Source organism: Triticum dicoccoides, chromosome 1A (assembly GCF_002162155.2).
Source record: "Triticum dicoccoides isolate Atlit2015 ecotype Zavitan chromosome 1A, WEW_v2.0, whole genome shotgun sequence".
NCBI classification, from domain to species: Eukaryota; Viridiplantae; Streptophyta; class Magnoliopsida; order Poales; family Poaceae; genus Triticum; species Triticum dicoccoides.
Genome location: NC_041380.1, coordinates 421,635,578 through 421,660,971, shown reverse-complemented (window position 1 = coordinate 421,660,971; position 25,394 = coordinate 421,635,578). Strand labels below are relative to the sequence as shown.

The window sequence follows — 25,394 nt, the reverse complement described above, 5'->3', positions numbered from 1 at the left end:
AGAGATCCATACCAGTGACCCCGTCACGCATAAGCTGGACCACTCGATCGACCAACAGCTTCATGTGCGCCTTCTCCTCCGGGAGCACCTTCAAAGGGGAGGGTTTCTCCACTCGGTCCATGGTAGGGAGGCCAGTCGATTGCCCTGGCGTCGACTAGTCTTTACAGTAAAACCAGGTCGATTGCCATCCGCGAACCGAGTCAGGAAGAATCATGGCCGGAAAGGAGCTTTTCCCTCTCGTCTGGATGCCAAGACCCCCACACATCTGGATTACTTGGGTCCTCTCATCACTCAGATTAGCCTTTTTCACTATCTGGGAGCGACAAGTGAAAATATGCTTGAAAAGACCCCAGTGAGGCCGGCAACCCAGGAAATTCTCACACAAAGAAATGAAAGCGGCGAGATAAACGATCGAGTTGGGGGTAAAATGGTGGAGTTGTGCCCCAAAGAAGTTCAGAAACCCTCAAAAGAAAGGGTGAGGAGGCAAGGAAAATCCACGGTCGACGTGGTGGCAAGAAGAACACACTCACCCTCCCGAGGTTGCGGCTCAGATTCCTTCCCCGGAAGCCACGCCGAGTCATAGGGGATCAGCCCCCCTTCGGCCAGGTCATCGAGGTCTTCTTGGGTGATCCTCGAGTGGATCCAGTCGCCCTGGATCCAGCCCCTCAGCAGGCCGGTCCACGAGGAAGATCCGCCCCAGCTGGTCGCCTTCCCCTTCGACCTCGTCGTCGCCTTCTTTGCCCGCTCCAGAGCCGCCGTCTTCTCCTTCGCCATTATCGCCGGTGAGATGCGTACGGAGCGGTGATGCTGGGGCGAGAACGAGCGCAGCGGAGGGGCGTGAAGAGGAGAAGAAGAAATGGGAACGCACTATTCGGGAGACCCCGGTCCAACGCCTCATATGAGGCCGCTTCCGAGTGGCTGACGGGTAGGCCCACGTGGCTCTGTCAAATCCCGTAATGAACGCACGCGCGGTACGTGGCGAAAAAGGCGGCACGGGGATCGAGGCATCTCCGCTCTATCCCATCCGATTACTGTGGCCTCCCCCGTCTCGCGCGCTTCCCAAAATTCGGATCCCACGAAATCTACGGGCAGCAAACAAACTTGTCAGACTAAAAGATCTCCTCCGCACCGTCACTCGGAGCTTTACAAGTGAAGAAACTCACTCGAGGAAGAATTAAGAATGGATCAAGGCGACTGAAAAGGAAGTTGCTGTCATCACTCAGGTCCATTGATCCGGAACAAGATATGCTCACGGCATGAAAAACGAGTCGAAGAGGTTCTCAACTCCTTCCCCACTCAAACCTCGATCCATTCGGGGGCTAATGATGAAGCTATGTACCTAGGGTAGGGTCATGGACCTGTCCTAACTGCCCTACCCAAGGACATCTCTAGAAGAAACCGCCTTTCAATCGACTTGGAGGTGTTCCACTCGACAGACTCGAAGACACTCGACCAAGAAGCAATCACTCGACCAAGATCCAACCACTCGACGGCTAGGAGACCTGAAGTCACTCCGCACGCTAACGGTCGGTCATTAAATAGCTTTTATGGTCATCATAGCACTTTATTAATAGCGTTACCAGTAACGCCCTGCCTTAATGTACATTAAACCCTTTGTAATGTGGGCTGGCCGGGGTCCTGGCGCACTCTATATAAGCCACCCCCCTCCTCCGAGATAAGGGTTCGCACCTCTGTAACTCATACTCACATAATCCAGTCGACCGCCTCCGGGCTCCGAGACGTAGGGCTATTACTTCCTCCGAGAAGGGCCTAAACTCGTAAACCTTGCGTGCTTACAACTTCTCCATAGCTAAGATCTTGCGTCTCCATACTTACCCCCCTACACTACTGTCAGACTTAGAACCACGACACTAGATGCGCAGTGTCGTGCAGCGGAAGAAGAGTTGGGGCAGCGCACCCGCGTAGATCATCTCCTCCTTGTCTGATCTCCCTCGTACAACCGGTGGTCGATTCCCATGTACAGGTTCACCGGAGCGGCGCAAGTGCACCGCCTCTAACGGTATCTGCGCGTGCAGGAGGAACGTCGTGCGGCGGACTGCTAGGTCCGATCACACAACCGGCGGTGAGTGGAGGTGTCTATTCGCAACACATGCAAACCCTAGTGACAGTGCCGAAGCGATCAGCCAAAGAGTGTGTCGCACCTCCACTATATATATATATATAGGCGTCCGTCACGGGCTCAACACTCTTGGGCCTCGCACAGACCCTAAATCCCATAAGTCTACTCGGCCACAATCCAAATACAGTTCGGATCACATTCGACCAGTGTCCTCGGATCCGACCTCGTAGGTTCCTTCCCTTAAGCGCGTGGCCCCTTAGGTTCAAGTCGGCTTGGTCGCAGTTCGGATCACCTCCGAACTGCACGGTTGGTAGCGGCCTCTAGCAAGGCATGTCGAACACCAAGCAGACTATGAAGCTGGTTAGCGAACCTGTACATCATGCTTCCATTCCTTTTGCCACACGATATATGTTGTCGAGCTCAAGGCGAGTCTGTCATCCTTGTGCTAGCCCGACCTCTTTCTCGTTTCAGTGATGCCGACCACAAAACTGGATTATCTCATAATCCTTGTCGCATGGCCATGCTTATCCTGGTCGGATCACACGAGGGGCCTAGAGTATATCTCTCCTGGTCGGAGGGGCAAATCCCATCTTGCTCGACTACGTCTCGCAGCATGGTTCTGGACAAACCCGAAACCTACCTTTATAACTACCCAGTTACGGAGTAGCGTTTGGTCGGCCCAAAGCAAGTCTATCACCATCCCGAGTACATGCGTCAGCTCAGGTCTTAGGACATAGAACATATGTTGTACTAGAGACTCACAGATGACATATCGCTACGTCTCATAGTGGGGTCTGTCCGGCTTGGACCTTATCTCGACTCGGATCCGACTACGTCGAATCCGACCAAATCCTTCCAAGTCCATATTATCCGATTAGCATCCAATGCTCCATGGCTAGTGAGACCAAGCCATCGACCGTGTCATATGCTAGTCTAGTTGGCTGCGCATCCACACAGCCCTTTCGACTAGGGACCTTTTAGGACAGTCATCATACCATGCATAGTCCCACAAACAAGTCACGTACTTGCTGATACACATCATTAATAATGTCCAAGGACTATCTTTATTCATAAACACATAGGAAATATCATCGTACATGATTGCCTCTAGGGCATATCTCCAATAGAAACTGCTAGAATTGCTAAACCCCGTGATACAGATAAACCTAGACCTGTGGTAGGCATGCATGTTATTTCTGTTAAAATAGGAGATCATTGTTATCATGGCTTATGTGATATGGGTGCTAGTGCTAGTGCAATACCTATTGACTTATACAAAGAAATTATGCATGACATTGCACCTGTTGAGTTAGAAGAAATTGATGTTACTATTGAACTTGCTAATAGATATACTATTTCACCAATGGGAATTGTTAGAGATGTTGAAGTCTTGTGTGGGAAAACTAAATATCCTGCTGATTTTCTTGTTCTTGGTTCCCCACAAGATAGCTTTTGTCCCATTATATTTGGTAGACACTTCTTAAATACTGTTAATGCTACCATAGATTGCACAAGGGATGTTGTAACTGTTGGCTTAGATGATATGACTCATGAATTTAATCTCTCTAAATTTAGTAAACAACACCGTGAAGAAGAATTGCCTAGTAAGGATGAAATTATTGGTCTTGCTTCTATTGCTGTACCCCCTACTGATCCTTTAGAACAATATTTGCTAGATCATGAGAATGATATGTTTATGAATGAAAGAAGGGAAATAGATGAAGTATTCTTTAAACACGAACCTATGTTGAAACACAATTTTCCTGTTGAAATCCTAGGGGATCCTCCTCCACCCAAGGGTGATCCCGTGTTTGAGCTTAAACCGTTGCCTGATAATCTTAAATATGCTTATCTTGATGAAAAGAAAATATATCCTGTTATTATTAGTGCTAACCTTTCAGAGCATGAAGAAGAAAGATTATTGAAAATTCTGAAGAAGCACCGTGCTGCTATTGGATATACTCTTGATGATCTTAAGGGCATTAGTCCCACTCTATGTCAACATAAAATAAATTTGGAAGCAGATGCCAAACCAATTCGTGATCCTCAACGATGTTTGAATCCTAAAATGAAAGAAGTGGTAAGAAAAGAAATACTAAAGCTTCTGGAGGCAGGTATAATTTATCCCGTTGCTGATAGTCAGTGGGTAAGTCCTGTTCATTGTGTCCCTAAGAAGGGAGGTATTACTGTTGTTCCTAATGATAAAGATGAATTGATTCCACAAAGAATTATTACAGGTTATAGGATGGTAATTGATTTCTGCAAATTAAATAAGGCTACTAAGAAAGATCATTACCCCTTACCTTTTATCGATCAAATGCTAGAAAGATTATGCAAACATACACATTACTGCTTTCTAGATGGTTATTCCGGTTTCTCTCAAATACCTGTGTCGGCTAAACATCAATCAAAGACTACTTTTACATGCCCTTTTGGTACTTTTTCTTATAGACGTATGCCTTTTGGTTTATGTAATGCACCTGCTACCTTTCAAAGATGCATGATGGCTATATTCTCTGACTTTTGTGAAAAGATTTGTGAGGTTTTCATGGACGACTTTTCCGTCTATGGTTCCTCTTTTGATGATTGCTTGAGCAATCTTGATCGAGTTTTGCAGAGATGTGAAGAAACTAATCTTGTCTTGAATTGGGAAAAGTGCCACTTTATGATTAATGAAGGTATCGTCTTGGGGCATAAAGTTTCTGAAAGAGGTATTGAAGTTGATAAAGCCAAGGTTGATGCTATTGAAAAGATGCCATGTCCCAAGGACATCAAAGGTATAATAAGTTTCCTTGGTCACGCCGGATTTTATAGGAGGTTCATTAAGGACTTCTCAAAAATTTCTCGGCCTCTGACTAATTTATTACAAAAAGATATACCATTTGTCTTTGATGATGATTGTGTAGAAGCATTTGAAATACTTAAGAAAGCATTAGTCTCTGCACCTATTGTTCAGCCACCTGATTGGAATTTACCCTTTGAAATTATGTGTGATGCTAGCGATTATGCCGTAGGTGCTGTTCTAGGGCAAAGAGTTGGTAAGAAATCAAATGTTATCCATTATGCTAGTAAGACTCTAGACAATGCTCAAAGAAATTATGCTACTACTGAAAAAGAAATTTTAGCAGTTGTATTTGCTTGTGATAGGTTCAGACCTTATATTATTGATTCTAAAGTAACTATCCACACTGATCATGCTGCTATTAAATATCTTATGGAGAAGAAAGATGCTAAACCTAGACTTATTAGATGGGTTCTCTTGCTACAAGAATTTGATTTGCATATTGTTGATAGAAAAGGAGCTGAGAACAGCAGACAACTTATCTAGGTTAGAGAATGTTCTTGATGACCCACTACCTATTGATGATAGTTTCCCTGATGAACAATTAAAAATCATAAGTACTTCTCGTAGTACCCCTTGGTATGCTGATTATGCTAATTACATAGTTGCTAAATTTATACCACCTAGCTTCACATACCAACAAAAAAAGTTCTTCTATGATTTGAGGCATTACTTTTGGGATGACCCACATCTTTATAAAGAAGGAGTAGATGGTGTTATTAGACGTTGTGTACCTGAGCGTGAATAGGAACAGATCCTACGCAAGTGCCACTCCGAAACTTATGGAGGACACCACGCGGGAGATAGAACTGCACATAAGGTATTGCAATCCGGTTTTTATTGGCCTACTCTCTTCAAGGATGCCCGTAAGTTTGTCCTATCTTGTGATGAATGTCAAAGAATTGGTAATATTAGTAGACGTCAAGAAATGCCTATGAATTATTCACTTGTTATTGAACCATTTGATGTTTGGGGCTTTGATTATATGGGACCTTTTCCTGCCTCTAATGAATATACACATATTTTAGTTGTTGTTGATTACGTTACTAAGTGGGTAGAAGCTATTCCAACTAGTAGTGTTGATCATAACACTTCTATTAAAATGCTTAAAGAAGTTATTTTTCTGAGGTTTGGAGTTCCTGGATATTTAATGACTGATGGTGGTTCACATTTTATTCATGGCGCTTTCCGTAAAATGCTTGCTAAATATGACCTCAATCATAGAATTGCATCTCTGTATCACCCACAGTCTAGTGGTCAAGTAGAATTGAGTAATAGAGAACTCAAACTAATTTTGCAAAAGACTGTCAATAGGTCTAGAAGGAATTGGTCCAAGAAACTTGATGATGCATTATGGGCCTATAGAACTGCATATAAAAATCCTATGGGTATGTCTCTATATAAAATGGTATATGGAAAAGCATGTCACTGACCTCTCGAACTAGAACATAAGGCATATTGGGCTATTAAAGAGCTCAATTATGATTTCAAACTTGCCGGTGAAAAGAGGTTATTTGATATTAGCTCACTTGATGAATGGAGAACCCAAGCTTATGAAAATGCCAAGTTGTTTAAAGAAAAGGTTAAAAGATGGCATGACAAAAGGATACAAAAGCGTGAGTTTAATGTAGGTGATTATGTATTGCTATACAACTCTCGTTTAAGATTTTTTGCAGGAAAACTTCTCTCTAAATGGGAAGGTCCCTATGTTATCGGGGAGGTCTATCGTTCCGGTGCCATAAAAATAAACAACTTTGAAGGCACAAATCCGAAGGTGGTAAACGGGCAAAGAATCAAACATTATATCTCAGGTAATCCCATAAATGTTGAAACCAATATTATTGAAACCGTAACCCCGGAGGAATACATAAGGGACACTTTCCAGAACGTTTCACACTCCGAAAAGGAATAGGTATGTGGCACGGTAAGTAAACCGACTCCAAAACAATTTTTAAGGCAATATTTCTCCATTTTGGAAAATTTAGAAAAATAGAAAATTAAGTAGCAGTCCGCGAAGGACACGAGGGCCCCATGAGGGTGGAGGGCACGCCCTACCCCCCTGGGCGTGCCCCCCTACCTCGTGAGCTCCTCGTGTGCCCTCCGGACTCCGTTTTCGTACACGACACATATTTTGGTCGGTAAAAATTCATTATATATTCTCCCGAAGGTTTTGACTCCCGTATCACGCAAATATCCTCTGTTTTTGTTTCGAGCTGTTGCTGCTGTAGATTAGAGCAAGATGTCTTCTCAAGAGTCAGTCGGGGAGAGCCGGGTATCTAATCTGGCACCGGAACCAAGGGCAAACAGCGACCCTGACCACTTTGGGCCAACAACGGAGGAGGAGATGGAGGATGACTTAATGAGGATAGATGCCATGGAGGATCAAGAAGTCACCTCTCGCTTCCGAGATGGGTTCATGATGGGGGAACCACAGAGCTCAGCTATTCCAAACTCGGTTATCCCTTCCAATGTTAGATTTCTTTCTTATGAAAATATGAAGAGGAGTGTCACTTGTTCTCCCACAACTATGAAACACCCTTGGGTGCAAGGAGCTTTAGCCGTCATAGGAAAGCTTCGTAAGGAAACAATGGACCTCAAGCAGCAAGTCAACAAGCTCGAGGAGGAGAACCGTATCCTGAGAGGAATCATCACCAAGAATATTTCACCAACAACAAAGAAGGAGACATAATCACATGGGTATGGGCACTCCCCTTGGCAGCTGCCAAGCTTGGGGGAGGTGCCCTGGTATCGTATCACAATCACAACTCTTATCTTTATAGTTTTCCTTAGTTCGATCCTATTAGTAGTATTTTGATTTAGTAGAATAAAGTTTATGGCATGATCTAGTTTTAAGTTTTGCTTTATGATCTCTCTATGTAATCGAGTCCGTGAGCTATATAATAAAGATTAGTGTTGAGTCAAGGGCTTGATTTCCTTGCTATGATCTTGGGTGAATAAAAGAAAAGAGAAAAAGAATAAGAAGAAACAAAAGTTCATATTGATCTTATTGATAGTGATGACTTCACATAGAAAGAGGGTGATGATTAAAAGTTGTTGGGAGTTGGCAGACATAGCTTTGGTCATCATTGCAATTAATAGGAAGTAATAAGGAAAGAGAGGTTTCACATATAAATATACTATTATTGACATCTTTTATGATTGGGAGCACTCATCAAAATATGACATGCTAAAGAGTTGATGTTGGACAACGAAGACAACGTAATGGGTTATGTTTTCTTATATCTGAAATAAAGTATGTTGTCATGGATCATCCAACATGTCGAGCTTGCCTTTCCCCCTCATGCTAGCCAAATTCTCAGCACCAAGTAGAGATACTACTTGTGCTTCCAAATACCCTTAAACCAGTTTTGCCATGAGAGTCCACCATATCTACCTATGGATTGAGTAAGATCCTTCAAGTAAGTTGTCATCGGTGCAAAGCAATAAAAATTGCTCTAAATATGTATGATTAGTGTGGGAGAAATAATCTTTATACGATCTTGTGATGTGGAAGTAATAAAAGTGACGGACTGCATAATAAAGGTTCATATCACAAGGGGCAATATAAAGTGACGTTCTTTCGCATTAAGATTTTGTGCATCCAACCATAAAAGCGCATGGCAACCTATGCTTCCCTCTGCAAAGGGCCTATCTTTTATTATTATCTTCTACCTTATGCAAGTGTCATGGTGATCTTCACCTCTCCCTTTTTCATTTTATCCTTTGGCAAGCCCGGCATGTTGGAAAGAACCTGATATACATATCTAATTAGATGTAGGGGGGCATGAGTTATTATTGTTGACATTACCCTCGAGGTAAAAGGTTGTGGGGCGAAACTATAAGCCCCTATCTTTCTCTGTGTCCGACTAAAACTCTGTAACCACAAGTATTGTGCGAGTGTTAGCAATCATGAAGGACTAGATGATAGTTGAGTATGTGGGCTTGCTTTTTAGCTCTGACATAGACTCTTTCTGATGTTATGATAAATTGAAATTGCTTCAATGACTGAGGTTATAGTTTGTTGGTTCTCAATAAGGTTTTTGATTCATACTTTTGCATTGTGAATAGATCATCACTTGAACATAAGTAATCATATGACAATATCTATATATGTTGTTGTTATGAGAATAATCATGATGCCTTCATGCCCGTATTTTATTTTTATCAATGCCTCTACCTCTAAACATGGGGACATATTTACTGTTATCATCTTTCGCTTGAGGACAAGTGAGGTCTAAGCTTGGGGGAGTTGATACGTCCATTTTGCATCATGCTTTTATATCGATATTTATTGCATTATGGGCTGTTATTTCACATTATGTCACAATACTTATGGCTATTCTCTCTTATTTTACAAGGTTTACATAAGGAGGGAGAATGCCGGCAGCTAGAATTCTGGGCTGCAAAAGGAGCAAATATTAGAGACCTATTCTGCACAACTCCAAAAGTCCTGAAACTCTACGGAATGCCTTATAGTAAATAATAAAAAATCCTTGCCAAAGATATAGACCAGGGGGCCCACACCCTTTCCACGAGGGTGGGGGGCGCCCTCCCCCCCTAGGGCGCGCCCCCTACCTCGTGGGCCCCTTGGTGGCTCTCCGATGACCATCTTCTCCTATATGAAGTCTTTCGTCGAGAGAAAAATAGGAAGCAAACTTTCGGGACGAAACTCCGCCGCCACGAGGCGGAACCTTGGCGGATCCAATCTAGAGCTCCGGCAGAGCTGTTCTGCCGGGGAAACTTCCCTCCCGGAGGGGGAAATCATCGCCATCGTCATCACCAACGCTCCTCTCATCGGGAGAGGGCAATCTCCATCAACATCTTCATCAGCACCATCTCATCTCAAAACCCTAGTTCATCTCTTGTATCCAATTCTTGTCTCCAAGTCCGGGATTGGTGCTAGTAGGTTGCTAGTAGTGTTAATTACTCCTTGTAGTTGATGCTAGTTGGTTTAATTGGTGGAAGATCATATGTTCAGATACTTTATGCATATTATTACCCCTCTGATTATGAACATGAATATGCTTTGTGAGTAGTTACGTTTGTTCCTGAGGACAAGGGAGAAGTCTTGCTATTAGTAGTCATGTGAATTTGGTATTCGTTCGATATTTTGATGAGATGTGTGTTGTCTAGCCTCTAGTGGTGTTATGTGAACGTCGACTACATAACACTTCACCATTATTTGGGCCTAGAGGAAGGCACTGGGAAGCAATGAGTAGATGATGGGTTGCTAGTGACAGAAGCTTAAACCCTAGTTTATGCGTTGCTTCGTAAGGGGCTGATTTGGATCCATATGTTTCATGCTATGGTTAGGTTTACCTTAATACTTTTGTTGTAGTTGCTGATGCTTACAATAGAGGTTAATCATAAGTGGGATCCTTGTTCAAGTAAGAACAGCACCCAAGCACCGGTCCACCCACGTGTCAAATTATCAAAGTACCGAACGCGAATCATATGAACGTGATGAAAACTAGCTTGACGATATTCCCATGTGTCCTCGGGAGCGCTTTTCCTTATATAAGAGTTTTTCCAGGCTTGTCCTTTGCTACAAAAAGGATTGGGCCACCTTGCTACACTTTATTTACTTTTGTTACTTGTTGCTCGTTACAAATTATCTCATCACAAAACTATCTGTCACCACTTATTTCAGTACTTGCAGAGAATACCTTGCTGAAAACCGCTTATCATTTCCTTCTGCTCCTTGTTGAGTTCGACACTCTTAATTATCGAAAGGACTATGATAGATCCCCTATACTTGTGGGTCATCAGCCCACGCATTGAGCATGCAGTGCGGAAGTGTTATCAGAATAACTATTCTGATAATATTATCAGAAAAGACGGGATGTATATATATATATATATATATATATATATATATATATATATATATATATATATATATATTGTCATATGATCTCTTATGCTAAAGTAACAATTCAATCACAATTTTAAGTATGAATCGTAAACTTCATTGAGAACCAACAAACTCTAATCTCAGTCATTGAGGCAATTGCAATTTATTGTATCATAGGAAAGAGTCAATATAAGAGCTTTTTAGCAAGACCACATACTCAACCATCTTTTAGTCTTTCACAATTGCTGACACTCACGCAATATGTATGGGTATGAAGTTTTAATCGAACACAGAGAAAGATAGGGGCTTATAGTTTTGCCTCCCAACGTTTTACTCAAGGGTAATGTCAACAACAATAGTTCATGAAGACTCACATCCAATTAGCTATATATATCAGGATCTTTCCAACATATTGTGCTTGCCAAAGGATAAAATGTAAAAAGGAAAGGTGAAGATCACCATGACTCTTATGTAAGGTAGAACATAAAAGTAAAAAATAGGCCCTTCGCAAAGGGAAGGAGAGGTTGTCATGCGCTTTTATGGTTGGATGCACAAAATCTTAATGCAAAAGAACGTCACTTTATATTGCCACTTGTGATATGGACCTTTATTATGCAGTCCGTCGCTTTTATTTCTTCCATATCACAAGATCGTATAAAGCTTATTTTCTCCGCAGTAATAAGTCATACATATTTAGAGAGCAATTTTTATTGCTTGCACCGATGACAACTTACTTGAAGGATCTTACTCAATCCATAGGTAGATATGGTGGACTCTCATGGCAGAACTAGGTTTAGGGATATTTGGAAGCACAAGTAGTATCTCTACTTGGTGCGAAGAAATTGTCTAGCATGAGAGGGAAAGGCAAGCTCAACATGTTGGATGATCCATGACAATATAATTTATCTCAGATGTAAGAAAACATAGCCCATTACGTTGTCTTCCTTGCCCAACGTCAACTCTTTAGCATGTCATATTTTAATGAGTGCTCACAATTATAAAAGATGTCCAAGATAGTATATTTATATGTGAAGACCTCTCTTTCTTTATTACTTCCTATTAATTGCAACGATGACCAAAACTATGTTTGTCAACTCTCAACAACTTTTATTCATCATACTCTTTATATGTGAGATCATTACTCTCCATAAGATCCATATGATCTCTTTGTTTATTTTTATATCTTCTCTTTTATTTTATTCCCTAAAGATCATAGCAAAATAATAAAGCCCTTGACTCAACACTAATCTTTATTATATATAGCTCACGGACTCGATTACATAAGAGGATCATAAATCAAAACTCACAACTAGATCATACTAAAACTTTATTCTACTAGATCAATATATTATCAAAAGGATCGAACTAAGAAAAATGGTAGAGATAAAAGTGATGGTGATACGATACCGGGGCACTCCACCAAGCTTGGTAGTTGCCAAGGGGAGTGCCCATACCAGATACTCAGTTCTTCTTTCTTGGTGAAGAAGGTGGAGTTGTTGATGATGTAGGCTTGTCGTCCCTCTTCCAAGGCATAGGCTCACCATCATAGAAGGATGATAGAGTCTCCTGAATCCTCAAATCTGCAGCCAAACTCATCCTCTTGAATCTATATTCATACTCACAGTTTTGATTGTGCAAGTCATAGATCTGGGCTTGGAGGTGCTCGATTTTCTCATGAAGCTTGAAGATGGCCTCCCCAATGTCCTTGATGTCCAGCTTGTGGTTGTTGGTGAACTCCGTGATCATAATGTGATTGGAGTTGAGTCCACGCTCCACCATCTCCTGACACTTGAAAACTCGTTCCTCCAATGCCTCAAGCCTTGCCTCCATGCTTCCGGTCCTCCTTGGCCCCTCAACATCACAGATGTGCAACAACCCCTCACGTATCTCAATGGTTTGAGGGTGTTGCAGCACCTCCGCAGAGTAGGGGTTGATGACCTTCTCGAAGAACTTGTCCTTGGGGGCACTTGAAGACCACATGACGACCTGGATCTGTCAGAAAAAATAGCTTGAAACAAAGACAAGAGATATTTGCGTGATACGGTGGTCAAAACCTTTGGGAGATTATATAATGAATTTTTACCGACCAAAAGAAGTATCGTGCAAGAAAACAGAGTCTGGAGAGCACACGAGGTGCCCACGAGGCAGGGGGCGTGCCTGGGGGGTAGGGCGCGCCTCCCACCCTCGTGGAAGCCTCGTGTCCTTCCCGGACTGCTTCTTATTTTCCTATTTTTCTAAATATTCCAAAACAGAGAAAAATTGCCATTAGAACTGTTTTGGAGTCGGTTTACTTACAGTACCACATACCTATTCCTTTTCTGGGTCTAAAACGTTCTGGAAAGTGTCCCTTATGTATCCCTCCAGGGTTATGGTTTCGATAATATTATTTTCAACATTTATAGGATTACCTAAGATATAATGTTTAATTCTTTGACCGTTCACCACCTTCAGATTTGTGCCTTCGAAGTTGTTGACTTTTATGGCACCGGAATGATAGACCTCCTCGATAACGTAAGGACCTTCCCATTTAGAGAGAAGTTTGCCTGCAAAAAATCTTAAACGAGAGTTGTATAGCAATACATAATCACCTACATTGGACTCACGCTTTTATATCCTTTTATCATACCATCTTTTAACTTTTTCTTTAAATAGCTTGGCATTTTCATAAGGCTGGGTTCTCCATTCATCAAGTTAGCTAATGTCAAAAAGCCTCTTCTCACCAACAAGTTTGAAGTCATAGTTGAGATCTTTCATAGCCCAATATGCCTTATGTTCTAAATCAAGAGGTAAGTGACATGCTTTACCATAAACCATTTTATACGGAGACATACCCATAGGATTTTTATATGCAGTTCTATAGGCCCATAATGCATCATCAAGTTTCTCGGACCAATTCTTTCAAGATCTATTAACAGTCTTTTGCAAAATTAATTTGAGCTCTCTGTTACTCAATTCTACTTGACCACTAGACTGTGGGTGATAAGGAGATGCAATTCTATGATTAACATCATACTTAGCAAGCATTTTACGAAAGGCACCATGAATAAAATGTGAACCACCATCAGTCATTAAATATCTAGGGACTCCAAACCCCAGAAAAATAACTTCTTTGAGCATCTTAATAGAGGTGTTATGATCAGCACTACTAGTTGGAATAGCGTCTACCCACTTAGTAACGTAATCAACAGCAACTAAAATATGTGTATGCCCATTAGAGGAAGGAAAAGGTCCCATATAATCAAAGTCCCAAACATCAAATGGTTCAATAACAAGTGAATAATTCATAGGCATTTCTTGACGTCTACTAATATTACCAATTCTTTGACATTCATCACAAGACAAGACAAACTTACGGGCATCCTTGAAGAGAGTAGGCCAATAAAAACCGGATTGCGATACCTTATGTGCAGTTCTATCTCCAGCATGGTGTCCTCCATAAGCCTCGGAGTGACACTTGCGTAGGATCTGTTCCTGTTCATGCTCGGGTACACAACGTCTAATAATATCATCTACTCCTTCTTTATAAATATGTGGGTCATCCCAAAAGTAATGTCTCAAATCATAGAAGAACTTTTTCTTTTGCTAGTATTTGAAACTAGGTGGTATAAATTTAGCAACAATATAATTAGCATAATAATCATACCATGGAGCAGTTCGAGAAGCATTTATGACATTTAATTGTTCATCAGGAAAGCTATCATCAATAGGTAGTGGGTCATCAAGAACATTTTCTAACCTAGACAAGTTGTCTGCAACGGGGTTCTCAGCTCCCTTTCTATCAATAATATGCAAATCAAATTCTTGTAGCAGGAGAACCCATCTAATAAGTCTAAGTTTAGCATCTTTCTTTTCCATAAGGTATTTAATAGCAGCATGATCAGTGTGAATAGTTACTTTAGAATCAACAATATAAGGTCTGAACTTATCACAAGCAAATACAGCTGCTAAGAATTCCTTTTCAGTAGTACCATAATTTCTTTGGGCACCGTCTTTTACTAGCATATTGAATAATATTTAATTTCTTATCAACTCTTTGTCCTAGAACAGCCCCTGTAGCATAATCACTAGCATCACACATAATTTCAAAGGGTAAATTCCAATCAGGTGGCTGAACAATAGGTGCAGAAATCAGGGCTTTCTTAAGTATTTCAAATGCTTCTACACAATCATCATCAAAGACAAAAGGAATATCTTTTTGTAATAGGTTAGTCAGAGGCCAAGAAATTTTTGAGAAGTCCTTAATGAACCTCCTATAAAAACCGGCATGACCAAGGAAACTTCTTATACCTTTGATGTCCTTGGGACACGGCATCTTTTCAATAGCATCGACTTTAGCTTTATCAACTTCAATACCTCTTTCAGAAATTTTATGCCCCAAGAAAATACCTTCATTAACCATAAAGTGGCATTTCTCCCAATTCAGAACAAGATTAGTTTCTTCACATCTCTACAAAACTCGATCAAGGTTGCTCAAGCAATCATCAAAAGAGGATCCATAAACGGAGAAATCATCCATGAATACCTCACAAATCTTTTCACAAAAGTCAGAGAATATAGCCATCATGCATCTATGAAAGGTAGCAGGTGCATTACATAAACCAAAAGGCATAGGTCTATAAGAAAAAGTACCGAAAGGGCAAGTAAAAGTGGTCTTTGCTTGATCATCAGTTGACAGAGGTATTTGAGAGAAACCGGAGTAACCATCTGGAAAGCAAAAATGTGTATGTTTGGATAATCTTTTTAGCATTTGATGAATAAAAGGCAAAGGGTAATGATCTTTTAGTAGCTTTATTTAATTTGCAGAAATCAATTACCATCCTATAACTTGTAATAATTCTTTGTGGGATCAATTCATCTTCATCATTAGGAACAACGGTGATACCTCCCTTCTTAGGGACACAGTGGACAGGACTTACCCACTGACTATCAGCAACGGGATAAATTATACCTACTTCAAGGAGGTTTAATATTTCCTTTCTTACCACTTGTTTCATCTTAGGATTCAACCGCCGTTGGTGATCAATAACTGGTTTGGCGTCTTTCTCCAAATTTATTTTGTGTTGACATAGAGTGAGACTAATGCCTTTAAGATCATCAAGAGTATATCCAATAGCAGCGCGGTCCTTCTTCAGAGTTTTCAATAATTTCTCTTCTTCATGCTCTGAAAGGTTAGCACTAATAATAACAGGATATATCTTCTTTTCATCAAGATAAGCATATTTAAGAGTATCAGGCAATGGTTTAAGCTCAAACACAGGATCACCCTTGGGTGGAGGAGGATCCCCTAGAATTTCAACAGGCAAGTTGTGTTTCAGAATAGGTCCCTGTTTAAAGAATACTTCATTTATTTCCCTTCTTTCATTCATGAACATATCATTTTCATGGTCTAGCAAATATTGTTCTAAAGGATCGGTAGGAGGCACGGCAATATGAGCAAGACCAATAATTTCATCTTTACTAGGCAATTCCTCATCACGGGGTTGTCTATGAAACTTAGCAAAATTAAACTCATGAGACATATCCCCTAAACCAACAGAAACGATATCCTTATTGCAGTCTATCTTAGCATTAACAGTGTTCAAGAAGGGTCTACCAAATATAATGAGACAAAAGCTATCTTGTGGGGAACCAAGAACAAGAAATCAGCAGGATATTTAACCTTCCCACACAAGACTTCAACATCTCTAACAATCCCAATTGGTGAAATAGTATCTCTATTGGCAAGCTTAATGGTAACATCGATATCTTCTATCTCAGCAGGTGCAATATCATGCATAATTTCTTTGTATAAGGAATGGGGTATTGCACTTGCACTAGAACCCATATCACATAAGCCATGATAGCAATGATCTCCTATTTTAACAGAAATAACAGGCATGCCTACAACAGGTCTATGTTTATTTTTAGTATCAGGTCTAGCAATTCTAGCAGTCTCATCAAAGAAGTAAATAACATGCCCATCAATATTATCAGCCAAGAGATCTTTAACCATAGCAATATTAGGTTCAACTTTAATTTGTTCAGGGGGTTTGGGTGTCTTAATATTACTTTTGTTGACTATAGTTGAAGCTTTAGCATGATCCTTTATTCTAACAGGGAAAGGTGGTTTCTCAACATAAGCAGTAGGAACAACAGGATCATTATAAGTGATAGTATTTTCTTCAACTTTAATAGGTGCAACTACTTTTACTTCAATAGGAGGATTACATTTAAACCACTTATCCTTAGGGAGATCAACATGAGTAGCAAAGGATTCACAAAAGGAAGCTATTATCTCAGAGTCAAGTCCATATTTAGTGCTAAATTCACGAAATGCATCGCTATCCATAAAAGATTTAACACAATCAAACTTAGGTGTTATACCTGACTCCTTACCTTTGTGGAGGTCCCAATCTTCGGAGTTGCGTTTAATTCTTTCTAATAAATCCCATTTGAATTCAATAGTTCTCATCATAAAATATCCAGTACAAGAAGTATCGAGCATGGAGCGGTTGTTGTTAGAAAGTCGAGCATAAAAATTTTGAATAATCATTTCTCTTAAGAGCTCATGATTGGGGCATGAATATAACATTGACTTAAGCCTCCCCCAAGCTTGAGCGATACTTTCTCCTTCGCGAGGCCAAAAATTATATATATAATTACGATCACGATGAACAAGATGCATGGGATAAAACTTCTGGTGAAATTCCAATTTCAATCGCTTATAGTCCCATGATCCCATATCATCGCATAGCCTATACCATGTCAATGCATCTTCCTTCAAAGATAAAGGGAAGACCTTCTTCTTGATAACATCATCGGGCATACCTGCAAGCTTAAATAATCCACAAACTTCATCCACATAGATTAAGTGTAAGTCGGGATGTAATGTTCCATCTCCTGCAAAAGGATTAGCTAGCAGTTTCTCTATCATACCCAAAGGAATTTTAATGTAAACATTTTCAGTAGGTTGAGGAGCAACTATTTGCTCTACCGATCGGGGTGAAGATACCCCGAAGAAGCCCCTCAAAGGGTTACTTTCCATAGTAACAAGTGACAGTAAATTTCAGCACACTATATAAATTTTTCCTTACCAAATTCCACCTACCAAAGGCACTTCACTCCCCGGCAACGGCGCCAGAAAAGAGTCTTGATGACCCACAAGTATAGGGGATCTATCGTAGCCTTTTCGATAAGTAAGAGTGTCGAACCCAATGAGGAGCAGAAGGAAATGATAAGCAGTTTTCACTAAGGTATTCTCTGCAAGCACTGAAATTATCGGTAACAAATAGTTTTGTGATAAGGTAATTTGTAACGAGTAGCAAGTAATAGAAGTAAATAAGGTGCAGCAAGATGGCCCAATCCTTTTTGTAGCATAGGACAATCCTGGACAAACTCTTATATGAAGTAAAGCGCTCCTGAGGACACATGGGAATTATCGTCAAGCTAGTTTTCATCACATTCATATGATTCGCGTTCGGTACTTTGATAATTTGATATGTGGGTGGACCGGTGCTTGGGTACTGTCCTTACTTGGACAAGCATCCCACTTATGATTAACCCCCATTGCAAGCATCCGCAACTACGACACAAGTATTAAGGTAAACCTAACCATAGCATGAAACATATGGATCCAAATCAGCCCCTTACGAAGCAATGCATAAACTAGGGTTTAAGCTTCTGTCACTCTAGCAACCCATCATCTACTTATTATTTCCCAATGCCTCCCTCTAGGCCCAAACAATGGTGAAGTGTCATGTAGTCGACGTTCACATGACACCACTAGAGGCATGACAACATACATCTCATCAAATATCGAACGAATACCAAATTCACATGACTACTAATAGCAAGACTTCTCCCATGTCCTCAGGAACAAATGTAACTACTCACAAAGTATATTCATGTTCATAATCAGAGGGGTATTAATATGCATAATGGATCTGAACATATGATCTTCCATCAAGTAAACCAACTAGCATCAACTACAAGGAGTAATCAACACTACTAGCAACCCACAGGTACCAATCTGAGGTTTGGATACAAAGATTGGATACAAGAGATGAACTAGGGTTTGAGATGAGATGGTGCTGGTGAAGATGTTGATGGAGATTGACCCCCTCTCGATGAGAGGATCGTTGGTGATGACGATGGTGATGATTTCCCCCTCCCAGAGGGAAGTTTCCCCGGCAAAACAGCTCCGCCGGAGCCCTAGATTGGTTCCGCCAAGGTTCCGCCTCGTGGCGGCGGAGTCTCATCCCAGAAGCTTGCTTATAATTTTTCGTCGGACGAAAGACCTCCTATAGCAGAAGATAGGCATCGGAGGACCACCAGGGAGCCCACGAGGCAGGGGGTGCGCCCAGGGGGGTAGGGCGTTCCCCCCATCCTCGTGGCCAGGGTGTGGCCCCCTCTGGTACTTCTTGCACCCAATATTTTTTATATATTCTGAAAAGTGCTCCCGTGGAGTTTCAGGACTTTTGGAGATGTGCAGAATAGGTCTCTAATATTTGCTCCTTTTCTAGCCCAGAATTCCAGCTGCCGGCATTTCCCCTCTTCATGTAAACCTTGTAAAATAAGAGAGAATAGGCATAATTATTGTGACATAATGTGTAATAACAGCCCATAATGCAATAAATATCGATATAAAAGCATGATGCAAAATGGACGTATCAGCAACCTGAAGTTGTTGGGAATCTCAGCCGCTCGTATGTAATGACTGAAGCACTCGAGACCTGATGGTACGAAACCACTCGTACGTCGTGATCTTGGCCTTCTCGCAGGGCCCAGCCTCTGTCGACCAGGTTTTGAGAGAGAACAGATCTCGCGTTGAACAGCGGGTCTTGAATGTCTCTCGATGGACGAGAAGGACTCGGCCTGCAGTCGCCGTCGTGTGTTCGTCTGTCGTCATAGGGCTGGTGCCCGTACGCGACATCCCATGGTGGAGGCATCAGGGCATGATCGTAGTCGTCATTACGCCGGGGCGACGCAACTCGATCGCGCCTCCAATCTTCGTGACGATCTTTGGAGGAAGAAACGGCTCGGCGCTTGCCCGAGATGAGTGGGATATGAGCCGACTGGACGGTCTCCGCATGCACGGATGCGCTATGGATCCGGTCTCTGGACTGGGACACCGCCGCATTCTATGACAACGATGTCTTGAGGAGCGCCTGGATATGACGAATCCTTTCTCCCAGCGAAGAGCCAGAGGGCCGGATGGAATCCGCGAGACGAGTGGCGACTGCTAGATTTTGAAGTGGAGTACCGAGGAGTTGATACTTACGAGGTTGGTCACTCGAGTAGAGTCGGCATTTGTGCTGACTAGAACTGGGCTGACAGCGCTCGCGTTCGTCTAGCTCCCTCTAAAGGCGTTCGAGGTGATCACGTTTGGCCAGAGTGGCCAGGCGAGTCGACTCAATGGCTAATGCCTCCGATGTCATCCCTGTGATGGGATTGTTGAGGAGTTGGTCATTCCTGCAACAGAGCTCGTCCCGCTGCTCCCGGGTGAGAGCTTGGGGACATAGGGCTCATGGCCCGGAGCCCCGCCACCGGTGTTGCCATGTGACGCTCCTACGCGATCAGCCTGAGTGTCGTGAACCCAGGGGGCATATGATTCTCAAGTTGTCCGCCATGAGAATTTCGGCAGTGGACTCGATGCTTTCGCACTTGGATTCCTTGGATGAATCGCCGAATGATCCACTGGAGAGGTCGAGGGCGGGTTCGTCAAACTCGAGTGTCGCCACAATGTTCAGTCGCTGCCTGGGTGGCTACAGCATGCTTGATCCAGCGCTGCAGTCGTGAGCGTCCGGAACGCTTGCGGCGACATGCGATGGTGGGGCGAGTGACCATTTGGTACGGAGCCGGGGGTTGTCGGAGAAGGACTCCATAGGTCAAAGCGTGGAAGTGCGTCGCGCCGCGGACGGGCAACGCCTCCACGTCCAGCGGGGCTTCGCGGAGCCACGCTGAGTTGTCGGCGATGAAGGAGAGGGCCCCAAAATGGATTTCGTCGCTGACTAGCATGATGATGAAGAAAACCACCTACGTCGTGAAACTTTGCTAGACGCCTAGCCCCAAGGTGGGCGCCAATTGTCGGGGTTACGATCCTGACAATGAGTACTAGGGGTACGAATAAGGGGTAGAGACTACCTACGGCGCAGGTGTAACACTCGGTATTTAACGAGTTCAGGCCCCTCTCGGTGGAGGTAACAACCCTATGTCTCGTGCCTTAAGGCTTGCTTTGATTTGAGGGTATGATTACAGAGATGGAATGTGCCTGGCTGTGGAGAGGGGTGCGGCTTATATAGAGTGCGCTGCAGCCCCATGTCTCCCACGCCGCCGAGGCATTAACTGTCATTGAATGAGTCAGTTACTAGTGTAATGAGCCTCTACTACAACAGTTACAGGTAACGGTAGCTATAACTCTATTTAGTGGATGACTTAGGATTCCTTGCCCGTTGCAGCTCTCACGTCGTCCTTCTGTCTTCTACGTCTGTGTGGTGGTCCATCGGCCGAGTGACGTATGACCGTCCGAGTGCTGTGGAGTCGTCCGAGTGAACTCCCTGATGTATGCATCCAAATGCTGGCATGGTCCAGGGACCTACCTATGATGGTGATGGGCCCTATGTGGGTCCCAAATGATGGGTCCTTGACCCTATCTGTAATAGGTGACCATATCAGGTTACACTTGTACCTAATAACATGCATTGTATACAATGAGAGTACTTGTCAACGTGGTGAGGACGCAATCCATTTAATTAATGGGGAACGATGAATCATAACATAGATTCGGAACGACCTACTCACCGGATTATGCGAATTTACACATGGATTGACTTGTCAATGTCAATTCATGTGGAAATTGTTGTCGTCAACATGATGCACCCTCTTCATATTTTTTAATCTTTTTAGGTTTCTCTTGTCAAGGATGTCACTATCAGATGTAAAACTACTATCATCATAGCTTTCCCTCTCCCTAAGCTCTGCCCTGGCATATGCTTGACCATGTCTACTATTGTACTTAGGCATGAATGTATTATGCCTATTCTTTGACTGGCCACTCTTTGAGCTGGCAAAATCAATACTTTGATACCACTTTCTGGCCATTTTCGATTCATCAGACTCAGACATTGCACGATGCCTACTCTTTTTTGGCATCATATATTTCTTTAAATATTCATGTCCGTGGGACACTTCCGATGTCCTTAGGCTAGACATTGGACGATGAATTTTACTTCGTTTCTTTATAAATTCATCTCCAAGCTTACCCAAATATAGGTTACCCATAATATTTATATTGCGAGCTTGTTGTCCTACATGAGTCTTCAACAACAATGGGTTGTCTAAGCACAGTGCACACCTTATGAAAACAAGGAGATGTCTATATAATTAGCTCATTGGCTAAAGGCATTTTCTCCATTCCAGTTATCAATAAAATGCCACTATGTAATGCATTGTAAACTTGGCCATTTCTGAATCGTCAGATTCGCGTCAAAGGCTATAACAGAAAAAACAGAACTGATTCAGTATTAAAACAATAATGGTATCCCAATGGAACATGCAAATGAAACCATCTCGGATTTACTTCATCGACTACATACGCTTAACTAGGATTCCCGTTAGTTCGGTTTTAACATACTCTCCAAGGCTGATACTAAGATGCGGAGGTACCAACTCAAATCCATTTAAGATGCATTCGTAAATCAAGGCGGATATAGAAAACTGAATCTAGTGCAAGCCTGAAAATAGACGAGGATAGAACTCACAAACGAAGGAGTTTTCTCTGTAGAACAGTAACACTCGTTGGCCGATTCAAAGATTTGGAGGATTCTAGCTCATTTTCTCCGAACAGGATCCACGATCTTGAAGAACTCTGGCAGCAGCGGACTCGCACAAGAGAGGACTAGCCGGAGAAGATTGTTTAGGGATGTAGTGGGAGTACATTAATGTCTGCTGGCGAATTGAATTTGTGGGCCAGACGCGCATTGTGTACGTGCGTGTACACAATCGTGCTCATACGGTATGGAAGATGTACTGATACATAACGGAGCGTAGAATCTAAGTTGACTACGGCACAGAGTTGTGCAAATCTCGGAAACATCCAACGGCATCCACCTACCCGGCAGAAACCGGTACTGCTACTTTTTCATTTCGCCCGATGCTCAGCCTCATCACCGGCACGCATGACGAACGAGGGAGCCCGACGAGCGAAGCCTCCACGCGCCGCCGTCGGTCTCGATTTGTCATTTGAGTGAGGCGAGGCGCCTGATGAAGATGTCGTAGGCGTCGTCCCTGTCGAGCATGCTGACCCGGACGTACCTCGGGCCCGCGCCGAACTGGTTCCCGCTCCTCGTCACGATCTTGTGGCCGCGGAGGAACCCCGCGCAATCCTCCACGTCCTCCCTGTCGCACCGCAGCCACGCGAACGCTGCAGAAAGAGATCATCAAACAATGGCGCGAGGTGAGCGACCGAGAGCTGAGAGCACGCGAGACGCTATGCCATGGTGTGACCGTGCTACGTACCAGGGTTATTGGCGGCCGTCTCGTTGGCGAAGTTGCAGCGGCCGGAGGTCTCCTCGGGCAGGCTGAAGATGCCGGACGCGGCGGCGGCCTCGCGCAGCATCCTCCAGCGCTCCGCCATCTTGCGCCGCCCGAAGTCGAACAGCCGGTGACGCGAGGCCGAGGCGCCGCCGTCGTACCCGTCGGAGACCGCCCTGAGCACCTTGGCGGCGCGCAGCTGCGAGTCCTTGGACACGCTGACGGTGTTGAGCTCCACGAACTTGGTCATCCTCCGCGCCACCTCCCGGTCCTTCACCAATGCCCACCTGCAGAAGCATCGCTTTTCGTTTCAGGTTCGGCAGTTCAGACTTCTTCTTGTCTGAGATGAAGTTGCAGCGAGCGACGGACACTTACCCGATCCTCGTGCCGGCGTGCCCGGTGCTCTTGGACATGGTGAAGAGCATGATGTCATGGTCGGCCCGGCGAGTGATCGGGGTGTACTGCGGCCAGTAGTAGGCAAGGTCATGGACCGCCTTCCCGGAGCCACCGGAGCCCAGCACGGCGTCGCGGATGGCGCCATCGGGGTTGTTCGGGGAGCACACCAGCTCGATGTAGGCGTCGCCGATGAACGAGCTTGCGTCGCCGGCCCAGCGGAACAGCCCGGACCGGAGGAAGTCCGTCACGGCAGGATACCACTGCATCCATGATCCATGATCAGATCAAGATTGACTTTTTATGTAAACTTAGGGAGCAACTAACGGTCTGAACCTGAGAGGATTTTTTTTTTTTTGTAATATCGCACTTACCGAGTAGTAGGGCGCCGTGGAGACGACGCTGGTGGGCTGGACGGCATCCGCTGGCGACAGGGCGTAGAGCGCCGCCATGAGGAGCTGCGTGGAGCCGGTGCCGACGAGGACGTGGTAGCCGTCCACGGCGGCGTTGCCGACCGTGCGGTGGAGGCGGCGCACCTGCTGGTCGAAATCAGGCTCCATGAACCAGCACACGTTACTGACGTCCGAGAAGTAGGACATCGTTTGCCACCCCGGAACGACGAGCCCCGCCGCGTCGCCGGTCTCCCTCCAGAAGGCCTCAAACATGGTCGGGTCCCCGCTGCAGCCGACAGAACGAATGTCAGTCAAACGCGCTTGTAAAATGGGATGGCCTCCCTCCATGACATTGTCTGACACTGAACAAGGACACGCTCCGGCGGGAAGAACACCCCTCGCCGGCTTTTCAGATTACAGATATTTTAATGCAAGAATTTACTACGGAGAAAAATTGAAGGAACAGGGGCTTACTGGTCCAGATGAATAACAGAATTGGAAGTCACTGCCGGCTTCCCGGTCGATGGCGCACTCGCCGCCGCGCCGCTGGTGCCCGGCTGCGGGGCGCAGGCGTGGTGTTGCTGATCAAGAGAGACGACACCGGGATGGTGCGGGTGGCTGACGATGTACCGGGGGAGTAGGAGCGCGAGTGCGGCGGCATTCAGTGCGAGGGAGGCGAACATGCCGAGTCGCCATAGTGGCATGCGCCCCGCCGGCCGCCTCCTGCCGGTGACCTCGGTGGCTGAGAGTACGCTGCTGAGCGCCGGGCCGCCGCCGTTCGCGTGCTCCTCCCGGCTGGGCGCGCCACCGCCGCGGGGAGAAGCGATCGCGTTCGCCGACGGCGGCATTAGGCTGCCATTCCCTTGGAACTCCGCCGACGTGCGCCGTCGGGACGCCGCCATGACTCCCGGAGGAATTCGAGGCTTTTCTTGTGTGAACCAGCCCAGCGAAAATGAAAAGAACACCACCCTCCAAAACTACCCTTCAGATTTTGAGGACCTCGTGGTGGAAGGGTCGATCTACACCTTACCCTTCACCCGGCGGACACGGTTTTGCGCCGGTGGCTTTTTGGTCTACAAATAACGCGTGACGTTGGCACTTTATCGACTAAAGAACAAAGTTTTATTTGACTAAACAACAAAGTCATACAACCACGAAAATGAGAATCCCGGAGCAGCCAGCTTGGTTGATATCAGCGACGACGGAACCAACAACAGAACGATCGTGGGCCAGTACGCACAAGTACCATAAAGGCAATAATGCAGCCACACCTACCTATGCGAACCAACCTGTGGTTGAGAGGGTTAGATGGACAGTGGTATC

The 25,394-nt window shown here is 44.2% G+C and overlaps 1 protein-coding gene across 1 annotated transcript; it reads right to left on the bottom strand.

Annotated features, from left to right (window-relative positions):
• Positions 1-22,534: 22,534 nt before the first annotated feature.
• Positions 22,535-25,122, bottom strand: LOC119276949 (tryptophan aminotransferase-related protein 2-like). The gene is made up of 5 exons (XM_037558134.1): positions 24,546-25,122; positions 24,054-24,357; positions 23,662-23,942; positions 23,272-23,573; positions 22,535-23,176 (listed from the first exon to the last, which is right to left on the bottom strand). The coding sequence occupies exons 1-5, from the start codon at positions 24,971-24,973 to the stop codon at positions 22,992-22,994; spliced, it is 1,500 nt and encodes a 499-aa protein (XP_037414031.1). The 5' UTR covers positions 24,974-25,122; the 3' UTR covers positions 22,535-22,991.
• Positions 25,123-25,394: the final 272 nt, after the last annotated feature.

Excerpts from the sequence above, each read along its gene's own strand:
- LOC119276949 (XM_037558134.1), bottom strand. The coding sequence starts at position 24,973 with ATGGCGGCGTCCCGACGGCGCACGTCGGCGGAGTTCCAAGGGAATGGC. Across the intron at positions 23,574-23,661 it reads CACGCCGGCACGAGGATCGG|GTGGGCATTGGTGAAGGACC; the intron begins GTAAGTGTCCGT and ends ATGCTTCTGCAG. Across the intron at positions 23,177-23,271 it reads GACGGCCGCCAATAACCCTG|CGTTCGCGTGGCTGCGGTGC; the intron begins GTACGTAGCACG and ends CTCTTTCTGCAG.